Raw genomic sequence first — 17765 nt, 5'->3', positions numbered from 1 at the left:
TGAAGTGTCTGTCCTATATCTGAGAGACAAGAAATATCAATAATTTTTTGTGCTTAAACACTTGCCCCCCAATCCCCCTTCCCTTATACATTTGTTAATATTGTACTTTAAATGTGCCTTCCTGTATTTTATGGTAGAATGTTTATTCTATTCTACTGAGCCATTTACTTTATGTTCATATTCTTATCTTTTATTATTTCTTGTTGTTGTTGCATTGTCGAAAAGGAACCTGCAAGTAAGCATTTCATTGTACAGTGTATACCATGTCTATCTTGTACATACGACTAATACAATTTCAAACTGAAATTGAAACCATTGTGTGGGTGAAGTAATTGATGAGGAGCAGAGAGGAAAGCATTTTGCTGCCGGGTCAAAAAAAATGCATGGTACTCATAGGTACTTCAGTCAAAAAGAATGATACTGAGTAACCTACAATAATATTCTCCCCCATTCACTGTAAGTTACCCCATTCTTTTACTTGTGTCTTGATAGAATGAAAACACACTTTTTTGAATTCCACTGAGGCTGTGCTGACTTACAGTACAGTGAGGGAGGTGTAGACAGAGCTCACAGAGCGAGTACCCCATGCACTTTTACTTTTCTCTTGGGAGACTGAAAACATACTCTCTGGATTCCACTGGGTGAAGCTGTGCCGACTTACAGTACAGAGGGAGGGAGGTGTAGACAGAGTCATTCCACAGAGAGTGTGCTCCATGTCATCCAGATAAGAGAGAAGGTCCATCTGTTGCCTGCAGAGCCATTTAGATGACTGTACATCACGGTGGTTTATGTAAAGAGCTGAGGTGTGCTTCACAAGGCAACAGCACGCAGAGCCTGTGTACTCTCACTAATATCAATATTAGCCCTTCCATTCTCTTCCTCCCCAGTCCATTAGCACATTATTAATTTTATTTGGAACCAGAGGGTAGTAGTTTACTTTACTCTGAAATGAAAGAAGTCGTGGTACACATGTTCAGTAGCATTGACATAATTAAAAGCTTTTTTGATGTTTTATAATATAAAATTGTGCTCCAACATTGACACACACAATCTCTCTTCAGACAGCTCTCGAAATGGTCTCAAACTGGTCGGTGGACCCTTTCATGGAGTGTAACCACACAGCAGCCTGGGATTGGGTGTACTCCATCCAGCCAGTTTACATGTCCGTCATCTGCCTGCTGGGAATGGTAGGCAACACCTTCGTGCTGTGTGTGTTCTGCTTCCAGAAGAGACACAGCACAGTGGCAGACATCTACCTGGGGAACCTGGCTGCTGCAGACCTCCTCATGGTGTCCTGCCTGCCCTTCTGGGTGGTGGCGGTCATACAGGAGTTCCATTGGCCATTTGGTGAGCTTATGTGTCAGCTGGTAAACATTGTCATTGGGATGAACTACTACTGCAGCGTCCTGTTCCTTACGCTGGTGAGTGTGGACAGGTACCTGGTGCTGGCCCGTCCCCTGTCGTCCCAGGGCAGGGGAAGAAAACCAGCCTGGGCCAGCGGGATCTGCCTCGTTGTCTGGGTGGTGGGTGCTCTTCTCAGCCTCCCAGCCCTGCTCTTCCGATCCGTCCAGTTCTTCCCCCACCTGGGGGTGGAGGCGTGCTACATGGCATACCCCCACGACGGCTGGAGGCTGCGCTACAACCTGACTGTCAACATAGTGGGCTTTCTGGTTCCTATACCCGTTGTGTCCTTCTGCAGCTACCACATCATCAGTGTCCTACGGGACAACCAGGCGAGCAGGGTGAGGAGCACGACGGCGGCAGGCACAGAGAGGAAGGCTGCCCACCTGGTGCTTATCGTCCTGGCCATCTTCATCCTCTGCTGGCTGCCCTACCAGGTCGTCATCTTCCTGGATACCCTGTATCACTATGAGGTCATCTCTGGCTGCGGCTGGGTGGATGTATTAGAAATCACCACTCAACTGGCTACCTACCTGGGCTACAGCAACAGCTCACTGAACCCTTTTCTGTATGTGATTGTGGGGAAGCACTTTAAGCAGAGGGCAAGAGGGGTATGTAGACAGATGATGTGCTGTGGAAAGGGAAGGAAGTCCTATCATACTGTCAATCTCATCTCCACCATTAAGTACACAGACTCCACTAAGGTATGATTTATAAACCCCAAATAACCATGTCATTTTAAAGCACATATTTCTGCACTAGCATCACTGTTTTGTGTAACAGCATGATAATACTTGTGAATGTGTTTTGTGTTTACAGTGTATTTAGCTTGTGCTACTGTGTGTTTTTTTTAAATCAAATCAAACTTTATTTGTCACATGCGCCGAATACAGCAAGTGTAGACCTTACCGTGAAATGCTTACTTACAAGCCCTTAACCAACAGTTCAGTTAAAGAAGAGGTTAAGAAAATATTTACCAAATAAACTAAAGTAAAAAATAATACAAAGGAACACAATAACATAACAATAACGAGCCTATATACAGGGGGTACTGGTAACGAGTCAGTGTGCAGGGGTACAGGTAAGTAGAGGTAATTTGTACATGTAGGTAGGGGTGAAGTGACTATGCATATTTAATAAACAGCGAGTAGCAGAAGTGTACAAAACAAATGGAGGGGGGTCAATGTAAATAGTCCGGTGGCCATTTGATGAATTGTTCAGCAGTCTGATGGCTTGGGGGTAGAAGCTGTTAAGGAGCCTTTTGGTCCTAGACTTGGCGCTCCGGTACCGCTTGCCATGCGATAGCAGAGAAAACAGTCTATGACTTGGGTGACTGGAGTCTCTGACAATTTGATGGTACCGCCTATCATATAGTTCCTGGATGGCAGAAAGTTTGGCCCCAGTGATGTACTGGGCCGTACGCACTACCCTCTGTAGCGACTTACGGTCAGATGCTGAGCAGTTGCCATACCAGGCGGTGATGCAACTGGTCAGGATGCTCTCGATAGTGCAGCTGTAGAACTTTATGAGGAACTGGGGACCCATGCCAAATCTTTTCAGTCTCCTGAGGGGGAAAGGTTTTGTCGTGCCCTCTTCACGACTGTCTTGGTGTCTTAGTTCGTTGGTGGACACCAAGGAACTTGAAACTCACAACCCGCCTGTACGGCCCACCTTTCCTGTAGTCCACAATCAGCTCCTTTGGGTCTTGCTCACATTGAGGGAGAGGTTGTTGTCCTGGCACCACACTGCCAGGTCTCTGACCTCCTCCCTAGAGGCTGTCTCATCGTTGTCGGTGATCAGGCCTACCACTGTTGTGTCGTCAGCAAACTTAATGATGGTGTTGGAGTCGTGTTTGGCCACACAGTCGTGGGTAAACGGAGTATAGGAGGGGACTAAGTACACACCCCTGAGAGGCCCCAGTGTTGAGGATCAGAGTAGAAGACATGTTGTTGCCTACCCTTACCACCTGGGGTGGCCCGTCAGGAAGTCCAGGATCCAGTTGCAGAGGGAGGTGTTAAGTCTCAGGGTACTTAGCTTAGTGATGAGCTTTGTGGGCACTATGGTGTTGAACGCTGAGCTGTAGTCAATGAACAGCAATCTCACATAGGTGTTCCTTTTGTCCAGGTGGAAAAGGGCAGTGTGGAGTGCGATTGAGATTGCGTCATCAGTAGATCTGTTGGGGCGGTATGCGAATTGGAGTGGGTCTAGGGTATCCGGGAGGATGCTGTTGATGTGAGCCATGACTAGCCTTTCAAAGCACTTTATGACTACCGACGTGAGTGCTATAGGGCGGTAATCATTTAGGCAGGTTACCTTCGCTTCCTTGGGCACAGGGACTATGGTGGTCTGCTTGAAACATGTAGGTATTACAGACTCGGGGAGAGGTTGAAAATGTCAGTGACACTTGCCAGTTGGTCTGCGCATGCTTTTAGTACAAGTCCTAGTAATCCGTCTGCCCCCGCGGCTTTGTGAATGTTGACCTGTTTAAAGGTCTTGTTCACATCGGCTACTGAGAGAGTTATCACACAGTCATCCAGAACAGCTGATGCTCTCGTGCATGATTCAGTGTTGCTTGCCTCGAAGCGAGCATAAAAGGCATTTAGCTCGTCTGGTAGGCTCGCGTTACTGGGCAGCTCGCGTCTGGGTTTCCCTTTGTAGTCTGTAATAGTTTTCAAGCCCTACCACATCCAACGAGCGTCAGAGCCGGTGTAGTAGGATTCAATCTTAATCCTGTATTGACACTTTGCATGTTTGATGGTTCGTCTGAGGGCATAACGGGATTTCTTATAAGCGTCCGGATTAGTGTCCCGCTCCTTGAAAGTGGCAGCTCTAGGCTTTAGCTCAATGCAGATGTTGCCTGTAATCCATGGCTTCTTGTTGGGATATGTACGTACGGTCACTATGGTGACGACATCGTCGATGCACTTATTGATGAAGCCGATGACTGAGGTGGTATACTCCTCACTGCCTTTGGATGAATCCCGGAACATATTCCAGTCTGTGCTAGCAAAACAGTCCTGTAGCGTAGCATCCACGTCATCTGACCACTTCCTTATTGAGCGAAGAAGTGGAGGCCATGACATTTCCGCCCACGTCAGGGAAGTCGTTCATATACCAGAAACCACTGGTATAGCTGTATCTCAAAAAGGTTTCTCAGTGATTTGATATTTTATACGCAGGATGGTTTGAACATTTTTATACATTCAAACAAATAAAACATCTGTAAAGTCCTTGATAATAATCTATTTTACATGATAAGTGAATGTTTTTCTGACCAACACTATGGAATAGTTATTGAATAGCTAAACTGCGCAATAAAGATTGCAATGACTTGTTTGGTACTTACCATGCACAATTCCACGTGAAAAACCCAACAATGTAGCTCAGTTGGTAGAGCATGGTGTTTGCAACGCCAGGGTTGTGGGTTTGATTCCCACGGGGGGCCAGCACAGAAAAAAAAAAAAATGTATGAAATGTATGCATTCACTACTGTAAGTCGCTCTGGATAAGAGCGTCTGCTAAATAACTAAATTGTAAATTGTTGCAGTTCTTGACACACTCAAACCGGTGCGCCTGGCACTTACCACGTTCAAAGGCACTTCTTTATGTTGCCTTGCCAATTCCCTCTCTGAATGACACACATACACAATCCATGTCTCAATTTTCTCAAGGCTTAAAAATACTTCTTTAACCTGTCTCCCCCCTTCATCTACACTGGTTGAAGTGGATTTAACAAGTGAGATCAATAAGGGATCATAGCCGTCACCTGGATTCAACTGGTCAGTCTGTCATGGAATGAGCAGGTGTTGCTAATGTTTTATACACTCAGTGTATAGTACCTATAGAATGTTTCTGTAAAAATATGCATTACCAGTACACTCTATAATACAGAAACATTATTTTATTGGGATGCTATTTTATTTTTATCTATTTGTTAATTTTCTTACTTTTTAACTGCATTGCTGGGAAAGGGCTCATAAGTAAGCATTTCACGGTAAAGTCTACTTGTTGTATTTGGCGCATGTGACAAATAAAATGTTATTCACTTTAAAACGACTCATGATGAAATATAAACAGAGGCTGTTCAATGATTAAGTTTAAATCTATTCGAAAGAAAGGGGGAACAAAAAGGAAATCATAGATCAAGCCTGCTACTTGGCCCTCTGCCTACAGTTATGTATGTGTGTTCTTACACCTCTGCCAAAAAGCTCCAGACCACTTTATAGAGGTTATAATAATGTTCTAAAATAATTCTAAAAGGAAAGTGGGTTTGTACACTTAAATGGGTTTGTACACTTGGCAAACAAGCTGTTCGCTTGATAAAATACATGTTCTCTCTTGAGTATTCGTACATTCTGATCTGAACTTTGGCGCTTCAGGAGGCAAACTGAAAATGGCTTATAAACAAGTTGACATGCACGGTGGGACAAGGTTGTGAAAGAATGTTGTATACAGAACCAAACTTTCCAGCAGATCTCTCCCTAACTCAGTGAGTAGCTTAAAGATGAACAACAAACACTACAAAACTCCTTTCAAAACTAAATTAACACTAGGTAAGAAATGTATTGCATGACATTCAAAAAGATGGCTTTGGGAGCCAGGCATCTGAATAAAGTAATTATATAGAGACTAAAGTAATTTAGTACAAATTAGTACTGATAGTGTTTTGGTCTGACTTCCACTTTTTAGAGGTTATTCAACTTGACAAGAAGAAAGCATAGTTGTTTGATCAGCCATCTGTATTTTTAAGAATGTTCTACTCAGAGTCGCACATGATAAATCTTTCATGAGTTACTAAATCACATTTTAGAAGAAATAGTAATAAAAAAAATGTGTGATCAATTACTCCAAGGACTCCTGTCATGTCTTTATTAAAACATCATGCTTAAATCCCTCTTTTGTCACCAACACCAGAATTACTAAACATGTATGTGGATTCTGCATACTTAAGCAACCACAGCTTAACTGGAATACGGTAACCCTACAAGGGAGTTTTGAAGAGTTTGGACTTCAGCATACATTTTTGAAAGATATCTGGCTACAATGTTCAGGAGATTGATTACAGTGTTTTCCCCCTTGGCTTCTATTTCCATGCCAAATACAGTATCCAACTTCAGTCACAATATTTACATGAATATTGTTGTTTCTTAGTGAATAATAAGCACAGATAAGATATTTTCCTATGACCACAGAGCTGGTGGTCTCCATGGCAATGCTACTGTCAGAAAACAGTAGCACAATACTTCCCACCATCTAGAATCCTCTCCACAACAATGGATCCTGGTCTACAGCATCGTCCCTCCCTACATCTTTACCCTATGTGTTGTGAAGCTGCTGGGTAATGGCTTCATCCTTCTGGTTTTCCTTCTCCAGAGGGGCCAGTGCCCCATAGCAGAGATATACCTGGGAAACCTGGCCCTGACTGACCTGCTCCTCCTGGCCTGCCTGCCCTTCTAGGCCATGAACATCCTAAATGACCACAACTGGCCGTATGGAGACTTCCTGTGACACATAGTCAATCAGTCTATCCTGGTCAACTTCTGTACCAGCATCTACCTGTTGGCAATGGTTAGTGTGGACCGCTACTTAGCGCTGGTGAGGACCATAAGGGCCAGTTGGCTGAGGAGGAAGTGCTACGCATTGGTGGTCTGTCTCATCCTGTGGCTGTTTGGGCTGCTGATGGGGGTGCTGGCGACGATTCACAGAAAGGTGATGTTTGTTGATGAACTTCAGACAATGGTGTGTATTCTGGAGTATCCTGACAACTCTGGGGAATCTTGGAAGCTGGCCCACAACCTCCTGATGAACATTGCAGACTTTATTCAACCTGTTGTGGTGATTATTTCCTGCAGTTGTAACATCATTAGAGCCCTGTGGAAGAGGAGGGAGAGTGTTTACATAGAGGATAGAAACTACAAGAAGGCCACAGTCCTCGTTTGCGCCATGACGCTGCTGTTCCTTGTGTGTTGGAGTCGCTTCCAATTCTTCACCCTACTCGATATACTATGTGAAGTAGAGGTCTTAGACAAGAAGTGGGATCATACCTTGGATATTGGAACCCAGATTTCAACGTACCTAGTATTTCTGAACAGTAGCCTAAACCCTGTGCTGTATGTATTTTCCAGTCAGTATTTTAGGAGGAAAGTTAGCGCCATCTACAGGAAAACTAAGAATCACAGGAGCTCTACTACAACTGAAAGCTGAAATGCCAGTGTGTCAACCTATTGCCATAGCGGTGATCAAATCAAACCTGTTGTAATACAGACATGTCTTCCTGCATTTTCCTGCACATTTGTGATTTGATATCAACTAAATGGCACTTTTAATGAATAACGCAATTTTTCACATATATCCACATCAAATGTGTGCAATCTAGAACCACATTATGTAGACCTATCAGATTTAGATTGCATGGAAATGATAGTCTCAAAAGTAAGATAGTGGCGATGTTTCCTGAAGCGTATATTGTGTGCTCACAATGTCACAATGTCAATTTTAATGCTAAATGTAACTTTTCCAGTCCTTTCTCTGAGACAAGCAAGAGAGATTGTAGATTATAGCAGGGAACATCATGGGGGTGATATAGATTTGAAATGCTACATAGGTGTGTGCGTGTTACACCATTCCAGATAGCCCCCGAAATCTTGTCTTTTGTTACAATAAATGGTGACCTTTAAATGCCAAACACCACTATGTGAAGGCCTAAACATTGTATTTCTCTCACCAGTACCCACATTTGCTGTACCTTTACCATTCATATTTTCAATAAAGTTATTTAATATACTGTACATCTAAGCAAATTCCCCCTGTGTGACATTGGAGTTTCTGACAGTTTGTGCAGAAATTCTACAGTTGTGCAAACCCACAGTTTCATCAGCTGTCCGGGTGGCTGGTCTCAGGTGAAGAAGCCGGGTGTGGAGGTCCTGGGAAGGCGCGTTAGAAATGGTCTGCGGTTGTGAGGTCGGTTAGACGTACTGCAAAATTCTCAAAAACTATGTTAGAGGTGGCTTATGGTATTCTTGACATTCCTGCAGCCAGCATGCCAATTGCATGGTCCCTCAAAACTTGAGACATCTATGGCATTGTGGTGTGTGACAAAACTGGACATTTTAGAGTGGCCCAGCACAAGGTTCACCTGTGTAATGATCATGCTGTTTAATCAGCTTCTTGATTAAACAGCATGGTAATCTTGTCAGGTGGATGGATTATCTTGGCAAAGGAGAAATGCTCACAAATAAGGATGTAAACAAATTTGTGAACACATTTGATAAATAATCATTTTATGCATTTGTGTATATTTCAGCTCATGAAACATGTGACCAACACTTTACATGCTGTGTTTACATTTTTGTTCAGTATATTTGTATCTTGACACAAATATTAATGATCCCCATGTGACGACCCTCCCTCTCTGTCTGCCGTATTCTCTCTCTTTGCTCTTGTTTCCATAATAGGATGCCGGTGGGCGGAGTTGGGAGGGCCGTCAGCGACATGGGAAACACCTGGGCCCGGGTGTATCCCAGGATAAATAGATCTCTGCCACATTCATTGAGGAGACTCTCTCCATGCAGACACACTATGTTTATTTGTATTTAGGTTACCTTAGTTAATAAATATATATTTTGTTATTCCTTGTCTCCACGTTGTCTCCCTTTTGTTATGAACTTTGAGCCGGTTCGTGACACCCAAGACGCTTATAAATAAATACATTCATAGTCATTTAATGATAACATTACAAGACCAAAGTGTGGAGAGAAGTCTTTCCAGCTGTGCTTTTTTGCTCTGCAGACTGGTTCTGTTGGCTCATGTTTGTGTACATAACGTGTTAACTTGAGTGTATGACCACCCTCCAACTACATTCTGTACCTATTTGCATTCTGTAGGTATTGGAGTCCATTTTTAGATGTCAAGTCATTGCTCACACCCAGGGTAACCACAGTGGAGACGTTCCAAGCAATAAACTGCAGATGAGCCAACGTCCTGTCTGTTGCTTTTCCTAATAGCTGTGGTTTCTACACCACAGTGAAGTTTACACCATAGCCTATGGTGATGTCATAACCAAATCAACCAAATCAACTCAAATGTATGGCACAAATAAGAATGCAAAATAGTCACTTTAATAACTCTACCTACATGTACATACTACCTCAGCTAACTGGTGCCCCCGCACATTAACTCTGTACCGGCACCCCCTGTATATATTTTTATTTTTTACTGCTTATTTACTGCTTATCCGTATTTCTTTGAAACTGCACTGTTGGTTAGGGGCTCGTAAATATTTCACTGTAATACACACCTGTTGTATTCGGCGATTGTGACTAATAAAATTTGATTTGATTTGAAAAGCTTGATCTTACCAGCCCAAAGTAAATACACAAAGCAAAAACCCAAATGGTAAAATAACAAGTTTAATTGTCACCAAACATTTTCTCCCACCAACATGCAGTCAAAATGCCCCCCCCAAATGAGTCTGAGGGGCCGAAATACAGTTTAAAGTTTTGAACATGATACACATCACTGTTGTCAGTCTGGCTATGGAGAAATACAGAGTAGTTGACGAGCCTCTTAAGTATCTTGGCTGGACCTTTCCACTTAGGAGCTAGTTTAGCCATGAAACCAGCATCAGCTTTGGACAGTGGGTCAGCTCTGATTCACTCCAGATCATCGAACTCAAAAGCAACTTGTTGACGTTCGGGATTGTAGTAACACCCCTGTTTTACTTGAGTTTTGGAGACGTTGGGTCTAACCTGCTCCAGCATGTGCTGTTGCCTTTCAAGCAGTGAGTACACATTCTGCTCAGGATCAAGTGACTTGCTGATGAGCCTCTTCAAGCAGATCCTTTAGCTTCCATCCGAGGGCGATTTCTGCAGGTGTGAAACCTGCTTATTCCTGCCAGGCATAGTTTATGGAGAAGCGGAAGTCAGGCAACCAGCTGTCCCAAGTGTTGTGCTTGTCCTTCATGAATGATGCGATCACGGGCTTCAGCGTGCGATTTATGTCAGATTTGTTTGTGGATGGTACGTTGTAGTAAGCTTTTGGACGACACCCCATTTCTGGCAAAGCTGTTTGAGAAGGAGGGAGGTGAACTGAGCTCCTCTGTCCGAGACGGGATAGGCTGGCGTTCCCCATCTGTTAAATATTTCATCAGTGAGAATGGAGGCGATCTTTGGGGTTTTTCGCCTCTCTTATGGGGAACAATTCATCCCACTTGCTACAGTAGTCAACGACCACTAGGAGGTACTGATGTTTCCTTCTGCTTTTGGTAAAAGGCCCATTTATATCCACTCCCAGCTTGTATCCTGGCTCTTTGATTGCAGTAGACTGTAGATGACCCGACATCTTAGTCAGTTGAGACTTGTACTTCTGGCAAGTAATGCACCTCTTGGTGTATTCCGATACATGCCCTTCACATCTGGACAGTAGACGACTTCCAGCACCATGAGTAGGGTGGACTGTCGTGGAAGTATCTCAAGAACTGCTCTCTCATCCCCTGTGAGAGAAACAGTTTAAACTTCTGGCCTTCCTGTCCCACAGGGACGACCCAGAACAGATACCTATTTTCAATGGCATAATTGATGTGTCCATGTCTTGGCTTTCTGCCCTGGACATACTTCATAGTGGTCTGCACCTCGGGGTCATACTGTTGGGCTGAAGCTAAGTCAGACTAGTCCACAGGGAGTGAGCATTTGTGACTGCTGGACTGCTGGATGCTTGGCTGATGCAGACCGTTGCTTGCTTCTGTATTCCAACCAGGGCATGGGAGAGAGCATCCGGTAACAATGTTGTACTGTCCTTTTCTGTAGGTGACATGGAAGTCAAACTCCTGTAGTCTGATCATTCATCTTACCATTTTGAATTGGGCATTGGATGGATGAACACCCAGGCCAGGGCTGAGTGGTCCATAACGACCTCAAACTTCCTCCCTTCAAGGAAAGGCCACCAATTTTCCACCGATTAAATGACTGCTAGATACTCTTTGCTCAGAAACAGAGTTCAGCAGAGTTCAGTAGTCTTGATCCATAGGCGATAACTCGCTCACCGCCATCAAACTCTTGTGTCAAAACAGCACCAAGACCAATGTCATTAGCATCTGTTTGCACTTTGAAGGGCAGGTAGAAGTCAGAGGAGAGGAGCACTGGTGCTTTGGTTAGGGCCTCCTTCAAGTCCTTGAAAGCCCTCTGGCACATCCTTCCTCTTCAGAGCATTGAGAGGAGCAGAGTGGTCTGCGTAGTGAGGGATGAAGCGATGATACCATCCTGTCATACCTAGAAACTTCTCCACTTCCTTGACTGACTGGACAGTCTCAACCACCACATGTCCAAAGAAGGAAATGCTCCTCTGGAACAGGTCTCACTTCTTCAGGTTCACCATGAGTCCAACTTTATGCAACCTGCTGAACACAGCTCTCAGGTCTTCCAGGTGTCGTTGCTCTGAGCGGGAGTACACCATGATGTCATCATTGTATGCAAAGCAACACTTCCCCTTCACATCTTCAAGGGCTATTTCCATGAGCCTTTGGAGTGATGCTCCTGCATTTTTCATTTTTTTCCGCTCTTCCACTCATGAAACAAGCAGTCAAGCTGTGCACAAATCTGTGGGCTGGTGTCCACCACACTAACTAGCTGCTGTATTAGGGCTTCAGATTTCTCACAAGGTGACGTGGAGACATTGGCCCACATCTTCGTGCACAGCTTAAAAGCCTGTTGCATGAGGGGCCCACTGTTTGCACAAATTCTGTTGTACTCACTACTCTTGTCTCTCACCGCACCATAACAACTGATGAGGTCTCCAAAGTCACCTTTGAAAAACAACTCTCCTTTTTTGTGTGCTTTATGCACATAAATATGATGTATGAACTGCAAACCACCCATGTGTAATTGTTGAGTTCACCATTCACTCTCTCAGCACACAGTTCTCTCTCACCTGCAGTGCTGATTTCGTGTGATAGCTCATGGGGAATTTAAGACAAAGAAATGCTAATAATGTTTGACATTCACTTCAGGATGCTAAGTTAATTAAACAGTCAAATCCCTGGTGCTTGAGATAATGCAGGTTCTAGAGCAAAAGCCATGAAATTCCTGATAAACTTTGACTTTTAAAACCATTTAGGCAAATGGGTTGTTTCTTGCATTTTTGGGGGAGCAGTTGTTCTATTTGTCATTGTGCACAGGTAATATATATGCATGATGGTAATTAATATGTAAATACATAAATAGAGTAAAGGACTAATCAAAACATTATTCAAAAGAGTACCTCCGTTGAACTTTCACCATTTGAATGAGGGCATTTCTGAGGAAAACCCTTATGCAAATATTTTCCTTGATGGAGACAGAAATTTGGCACCGAAAGAAATATTGTGTGAGAGCAAAAGTAAAAAACACCTAGAAGAACAATATGTTACCAATGTTTTATTTTCATACAGCAGATAAGAGTGCCAAATATTACATCCTAGAAAATTCTCGCAGTCTCCTCCCTTTCAGTTTACAAGACATTTAGGGGGGATTTTAAATTTGGTTAGGGGTTGACATAATTGCTACGCGAGTGACATTCAGTTATCTGCAATATGGACCATCAGGGGTATTAGCCATCTGGGGCTCCAACAGCTACAACAGAGCTAAAACAGCCCTGTTCACAATAATTTCACCTTGTTTACAGTCTTCAAAACCATCGCTTTGTGACGTCTGCCATTATGTATAACGAAAGCTTTTTCTATTTTTACCCAACGCTATAGAGGAGATTAATACCATAAACATTAAGGAAATTAGGTTATAGTGTCCTGCTTCATGGGTGAACTATTCCAATAGACAGAAATGTGGTTATAGCTCCAATGTAAAATAATAAATTATGTTTGATGCAAATGTCATCAAAAGAAATCCAGATTATCACTATTTACATTCAAATAGGGTGTCACAATTTTTGTTTGACCATGTTTGTATCCTAATGTACTTTTAACAAAACATATCCGAGAAATATGTCTACTGTTGGACAGGCATCTGTGTAAGAATACAAGGCCCATCTGTTTTCTTCTCCCAAACTTTTCTCTCCTGCTGTGAGTACATGGAAATGGTCTCAGTGAAACAATTTGCGTGATCAAATGTTGACAGAGGAGACAGAACAGTGGGTCGATGCAGTAAGGCTGTTTGTCCGCTCTACCTCAATGAAACAAAAGAGGAAAACAACATCACATCACCTTCCACAAATACACTCCTAAACAATCCATGCACACCATTATGTTACATTACGGTGCTTGTGGGGCCGCTGTCTTTTCAGAGGTAAATCAACCAGATAATATTCCTACTTATCAATTTGTCCTTTTCAGGTAAGTCTTCATGGGGACAGGAACAGGGAAATATGCATGTGCTTCAAATGCATACATAACATTTACAGTATTTATTTATATATTTGGATACCCATTACTCAACTAATCACTAAATTGTCATCTAGTAATTTAACAATATTCTAAATGTAGAACAAAAAATAAATCCCAATTCTTTTGTTATTGATTAAAAAAATAAGTAGCGTATGCCCTAAGAACACTGGTAGAGCCATTCTCACAAGTTCCAGAAAACGAATATGCATGCATAGAATTCACATGGAATAGAGGGGCACCCAACATCCCTTTTCTCATTGAAACATACAAGTACAGTAGTTGACTACAGCACAGAGCATGCAGAGTCATCCAACTCAGAGAGGGCAAAGACGGACCCAACAGTAGCACCACGCAATCAGACCAATTCTAACCTTCCTGACTCCTGCATTAAAGACAAAATGGGTGGACCGCCACATACTATATTCCCAGCGGCGTACTCCCTCTTCTTCATCGTAGGCTTCCCCGGCTAACTGCCTATCTCTGTCGGTGGCCTGGCTGCTAATGAGGAAAGGCAACAACTTGGCCGTGTACCTGGTCAACCTGTCAATCTCAGACCTCCTCTACACTATCTCTGTGCTGGTGTGGATGGAGCTGACCCTGGGCCGGCCTGTACGGGACACCCTCTGTAGCCTGGTGTCTGTGGTGATGTACCAGAGTTTCTACATCGGGTCTGATCTCCTCTGCTGCATCTCAGTGGATCGCTAACTGACCTTGGTCTACCCTCTTTACTGGGTCCGGCAGGTGTGTACTGCAGTGGCAGTGAGCGCTGTATTGAGTAGAACTGTCTATCCACATCTATCTTCTTCACCACACGGGGGCGCTGCAGGGCTTCTCCAGCGGCAGTGTAAGGAGGTATTTGGTATTTTATTAGGATCCCCATTAGCAATTGCAAAAACAGCAGCTACTCTTCCTGGGGTCCACACAAAACATGAAACATAATACAGAATGACATAATACAGAACATCAATAGACAAGAACAGCTCAAGGACAGAACTAAATTTAAAAAAATGTAAAGACACTCGTAGCCTACATATCAATGCATACAGACCAACTATCTAGGTCAAATAGGGGAGAGGACTTGTGCCACAATGTTTCTTTATCTGTTTTTTTTTTATTATTAAAAATGTTTTTTTTTTTTTATTATGCTAGCATGCTTAACTAGCTTCTCTTGTATACGTGTGTTACCTCACATTGTAGACAGTATCCTCCATGATAGAGTAATTAAGTATCCTTATTTGCCGCAATATATTCAACTGATGCCTTGTGAGGCTATAATAGTACTATATGTGTGTTGTTTAAGCATCCACTACTCTATAAAAATGTTGTTAAAATGTTTTCTATGCAAATGTATAGCTATTCAAACCCTAACACATATTCCTGTAAAGGTACAATGCCTAAATATTATCTGTTAATATGAAGATATAGTATCCTATTTTCTACAACTATTTAATATGGAAAACCTAAGTATCTCTATGTACACACTCTAGATCATTACCCATTGTTTGACTTTTATATGGAAATTGGATTAGATAAATATCATGAGGAAGTTCCCAATATTAACATTTACATTTTAGTCATTTAGCAGACGCTCTTATCCAGAGCGACTTACAGTAGTAATATGGCGTGTTCATAATCCTTTATCACACTGCAAACAATTATGTCAAGACAAGCTAAACTAATATAACCAGTCTATATTGTGAAACCAATACTGTAGGGAGAGACAGCATGTAGTTAATGGCTCAACATAGAGATTAGAACTAAAGCTACAGTGTGGTCCACTAGACCTCTCTCTGTCTGTCATGTTATGGGATTGAAGTCAATATACATGTATATCTATACGGTAGTAAAGGTCTCAGGAAGCAATGGTTTCTTTTTCCTGTTTGTCTGAGCTCGTTGAGCAATCATCTGAATGATAGTACGTGGTGTGTGGGCTGTGTCTGTGTGGAGGGTAATCGTTTGGGAGACACATCAGATAATGTTATGACTTTAATCTACAGTAGAAGTACGGGCCAATCGGCTGCTCTCCTGTATAAACCGTGAGTATGGCTTTTTCTATAAAGAAATCGGACTGATTCTTATTAGCTTTAGAGATATCCTTGCTATGTTCCATATGCAAGCTTTTAGGGGGATGTTTACTTTCTTGGGTAAATAATGCACAGTCTTGAAATGATTGTTGCTACACTTTAGAAATAGAGTCATGTTGTGTTGTATTGCCTTGTTTTCCAAAAGGTGAGGGGCCATGAATTTCACTGCTGGAATGGAGAATTTCAGCCTCACCACCACAAATGACTCAGACAAACTGTGTTACCCAGCTGACTACCCTGAGGAGAGGAAACCCTTTTTCTTTCTGTACCTGATCATCATTATCATCGGGATTCCATCCAACTCCTTCTCCCTCTATGTGTCCTGGCAGCACATCAGACAGAGGAACGAGCTGGGTGTTTATCTGTTTAACCTGGCCCTGTCTGACCTCCTATTCACCATAGGTCTGTCTCTGTGGGTGGACTTGCATTGGCGCGGTGTCTGGCTTCGCGGGGAGGCTGTGTGCGTTCTCTCTGTCATCCTCCTCTTTACAAACTTCTACACCAGCAATGGGCTGCTTTGCTGTATCGCCCTGGACCGTTACCTGGCTGTGGTTCACCCGCTGAAATACCCAGTCCTGAGGAGGCTGAACACGGCCGTGGTGATCAGCGTGGCTATCTGGGTGCTGGTGATCTCCTTCAACGCGGCCACAATCACCTGGATAGACTCGCACGACTTGGAGGGCAGAAGGGCTGTGTGCTTCGACGTGTACCCTCTGAGGGACAGGCTGGTGCAGGTCAACGTGACTCGCTTTGTCCTGGGTTTCCTGTTTCCTGTCCTGCTGGTGTCGTTCTGCTGCTGGGGCATCTGTGTGGCGGTCCGCTCCAACCGGGCCACGGAGGAGCAGGAGAGGAGACAGGTGTCAAGACTCCTGGGGGTGGTGCTGCTCACCCTGGGGCTCTGCTACGGACCCATCCACATTATTATGCTCCTGCGGGATCTTCTGGAGCACTGTCGGAGCCCCTCCTGGCTTTTCCTGCCTTATAAGATCAGCATGGCCATGTCAGCCCTAAACAGCCTGGCTGACCCCTTCCTCTACTGTTTCATCACCAGACTGGGCAAGGCCAACATCACCCAGGTGGTACACTTCTTCCAGGGGAGGAGAGAGGGGAACGGTCAGGAGGTGGTGTAGTGTAGTGATACTCAACCACAAACCTGAACATTGGAGGAGTTAAGAGAGAGAGACTCATACTGTTTTGTGAGTGACAAATATTGACTCATGCTTTGTCAAGACTCCGTTCCAAAATGTATTATGTGAAGGAGTGTTAGATTATTCCAACGTGGATACATACTGTGCTGTGGTTTGGATCATTGTGCCAGGCTATCATTACTAAGACGTGTTTTTCTGAAAGGAACCGTTCAAAGCTAATGTGACTGCGTTCATCCCTCCTTGTGACACTACAGAAGGATGAACTTCATTCCACTTTCACTTCAGGTTTTGTCTTGCTGTTAATACATTTACAGACTAGTGTTTCAGAGGAGACCAAGTATACTAATAGCACCAAAAATAGAACTTGACCACTTTACTCGGTCAGCATTCTTATTTGACCAAATCCTTGTCATAACTGTCAACCTTCATGCTGTCCCAGTGTTTTTGCTTTATCATGTAAAATATAACACTGTTTAACACTGACAGTAGAGCAGCATGTAAACTGTGGTATCGGGGGCCATCAAGTAGCAGCATTGGGAAAGCAGTGGGATCTCTATTTTTTATATATTTGGCACCCTCTTCTTGTCTATATGTGCAGCCACTACACACTGGAGGCAAAGACTCTAAAACAAGGTAGCTGCCTGACAGCTGCTTTCAACCAAAATCATGTAATTTAATCTGGATGGATACTGTCCCGCAGGTTTTAAATTGGCATTTTATTTGCCCCGAGGATATCCTCATACATTGCAGTGGCCGTGACCC

At 43.4% G+C, this 17765-nt stretch overlaps 2 protein-coding genes and 1 pseudogene across 2 annotated transcripts; all 3 read left to right on the top strand.

Moving 5' to 3' along the window:
- Window positions 1-1073: 1073 nt before the first annotated feature.
- Window positions 1074-2117, top strand: LOC106600857 (B2 bradykinin receptor-like). Its single transcript, XM_014192581.2, has one exon. It carries the CDS (start codon window positions 1074-1076, stop codon window positions 2109-2111), a length of 1038 nt encoding a protein of 345 aa, XP_014048056.1. The 3' UTR covers window positions 2112-2117.
- Window positions 2118-6583: 4466 nt separating this feature from the next.
- LOC106600862 (B1 bradykinin receptor-like) lies at window positions 6584-14476 on the top strand (annotated as a pseudogene).
- A 1534-nt stretch (window positions 14477-16010) lies between these two features.
- On the top strand, window positions 16011-16985 carry LOC106600869 (psychosine receptor-like). The gene has a single exon (XM_014192604.1). The coding sequence runs from the start codon at window positions 16011-16013 to the stop codon at window positions 16983-16985; it is 975 nt and encodes a 324-aa protein (XP_014048079.1).
- The last annotated feature ends 780 nt before the right edge of the window (window positions 16986-17765 follow it).

This window comes from Salmo salar, chromosome ssa01 (assembly GCF_905237065.1).
Source record: "Salmo salar chromosome ssa01, Ssal_v3.1, whole genome shotgun sequence".
Taxonomy (NCBI): domain Eukaryota; kingdom Metazoa; phylum Chordata; class Actinopteri; order Salmoniformes; family Salmonidae; genus Salmo; species Salmo salar.
Note: the sequence above shows the minus strand (reverse complement) of the source record. Positions and strands in the feature narration are given on the sequence as shown.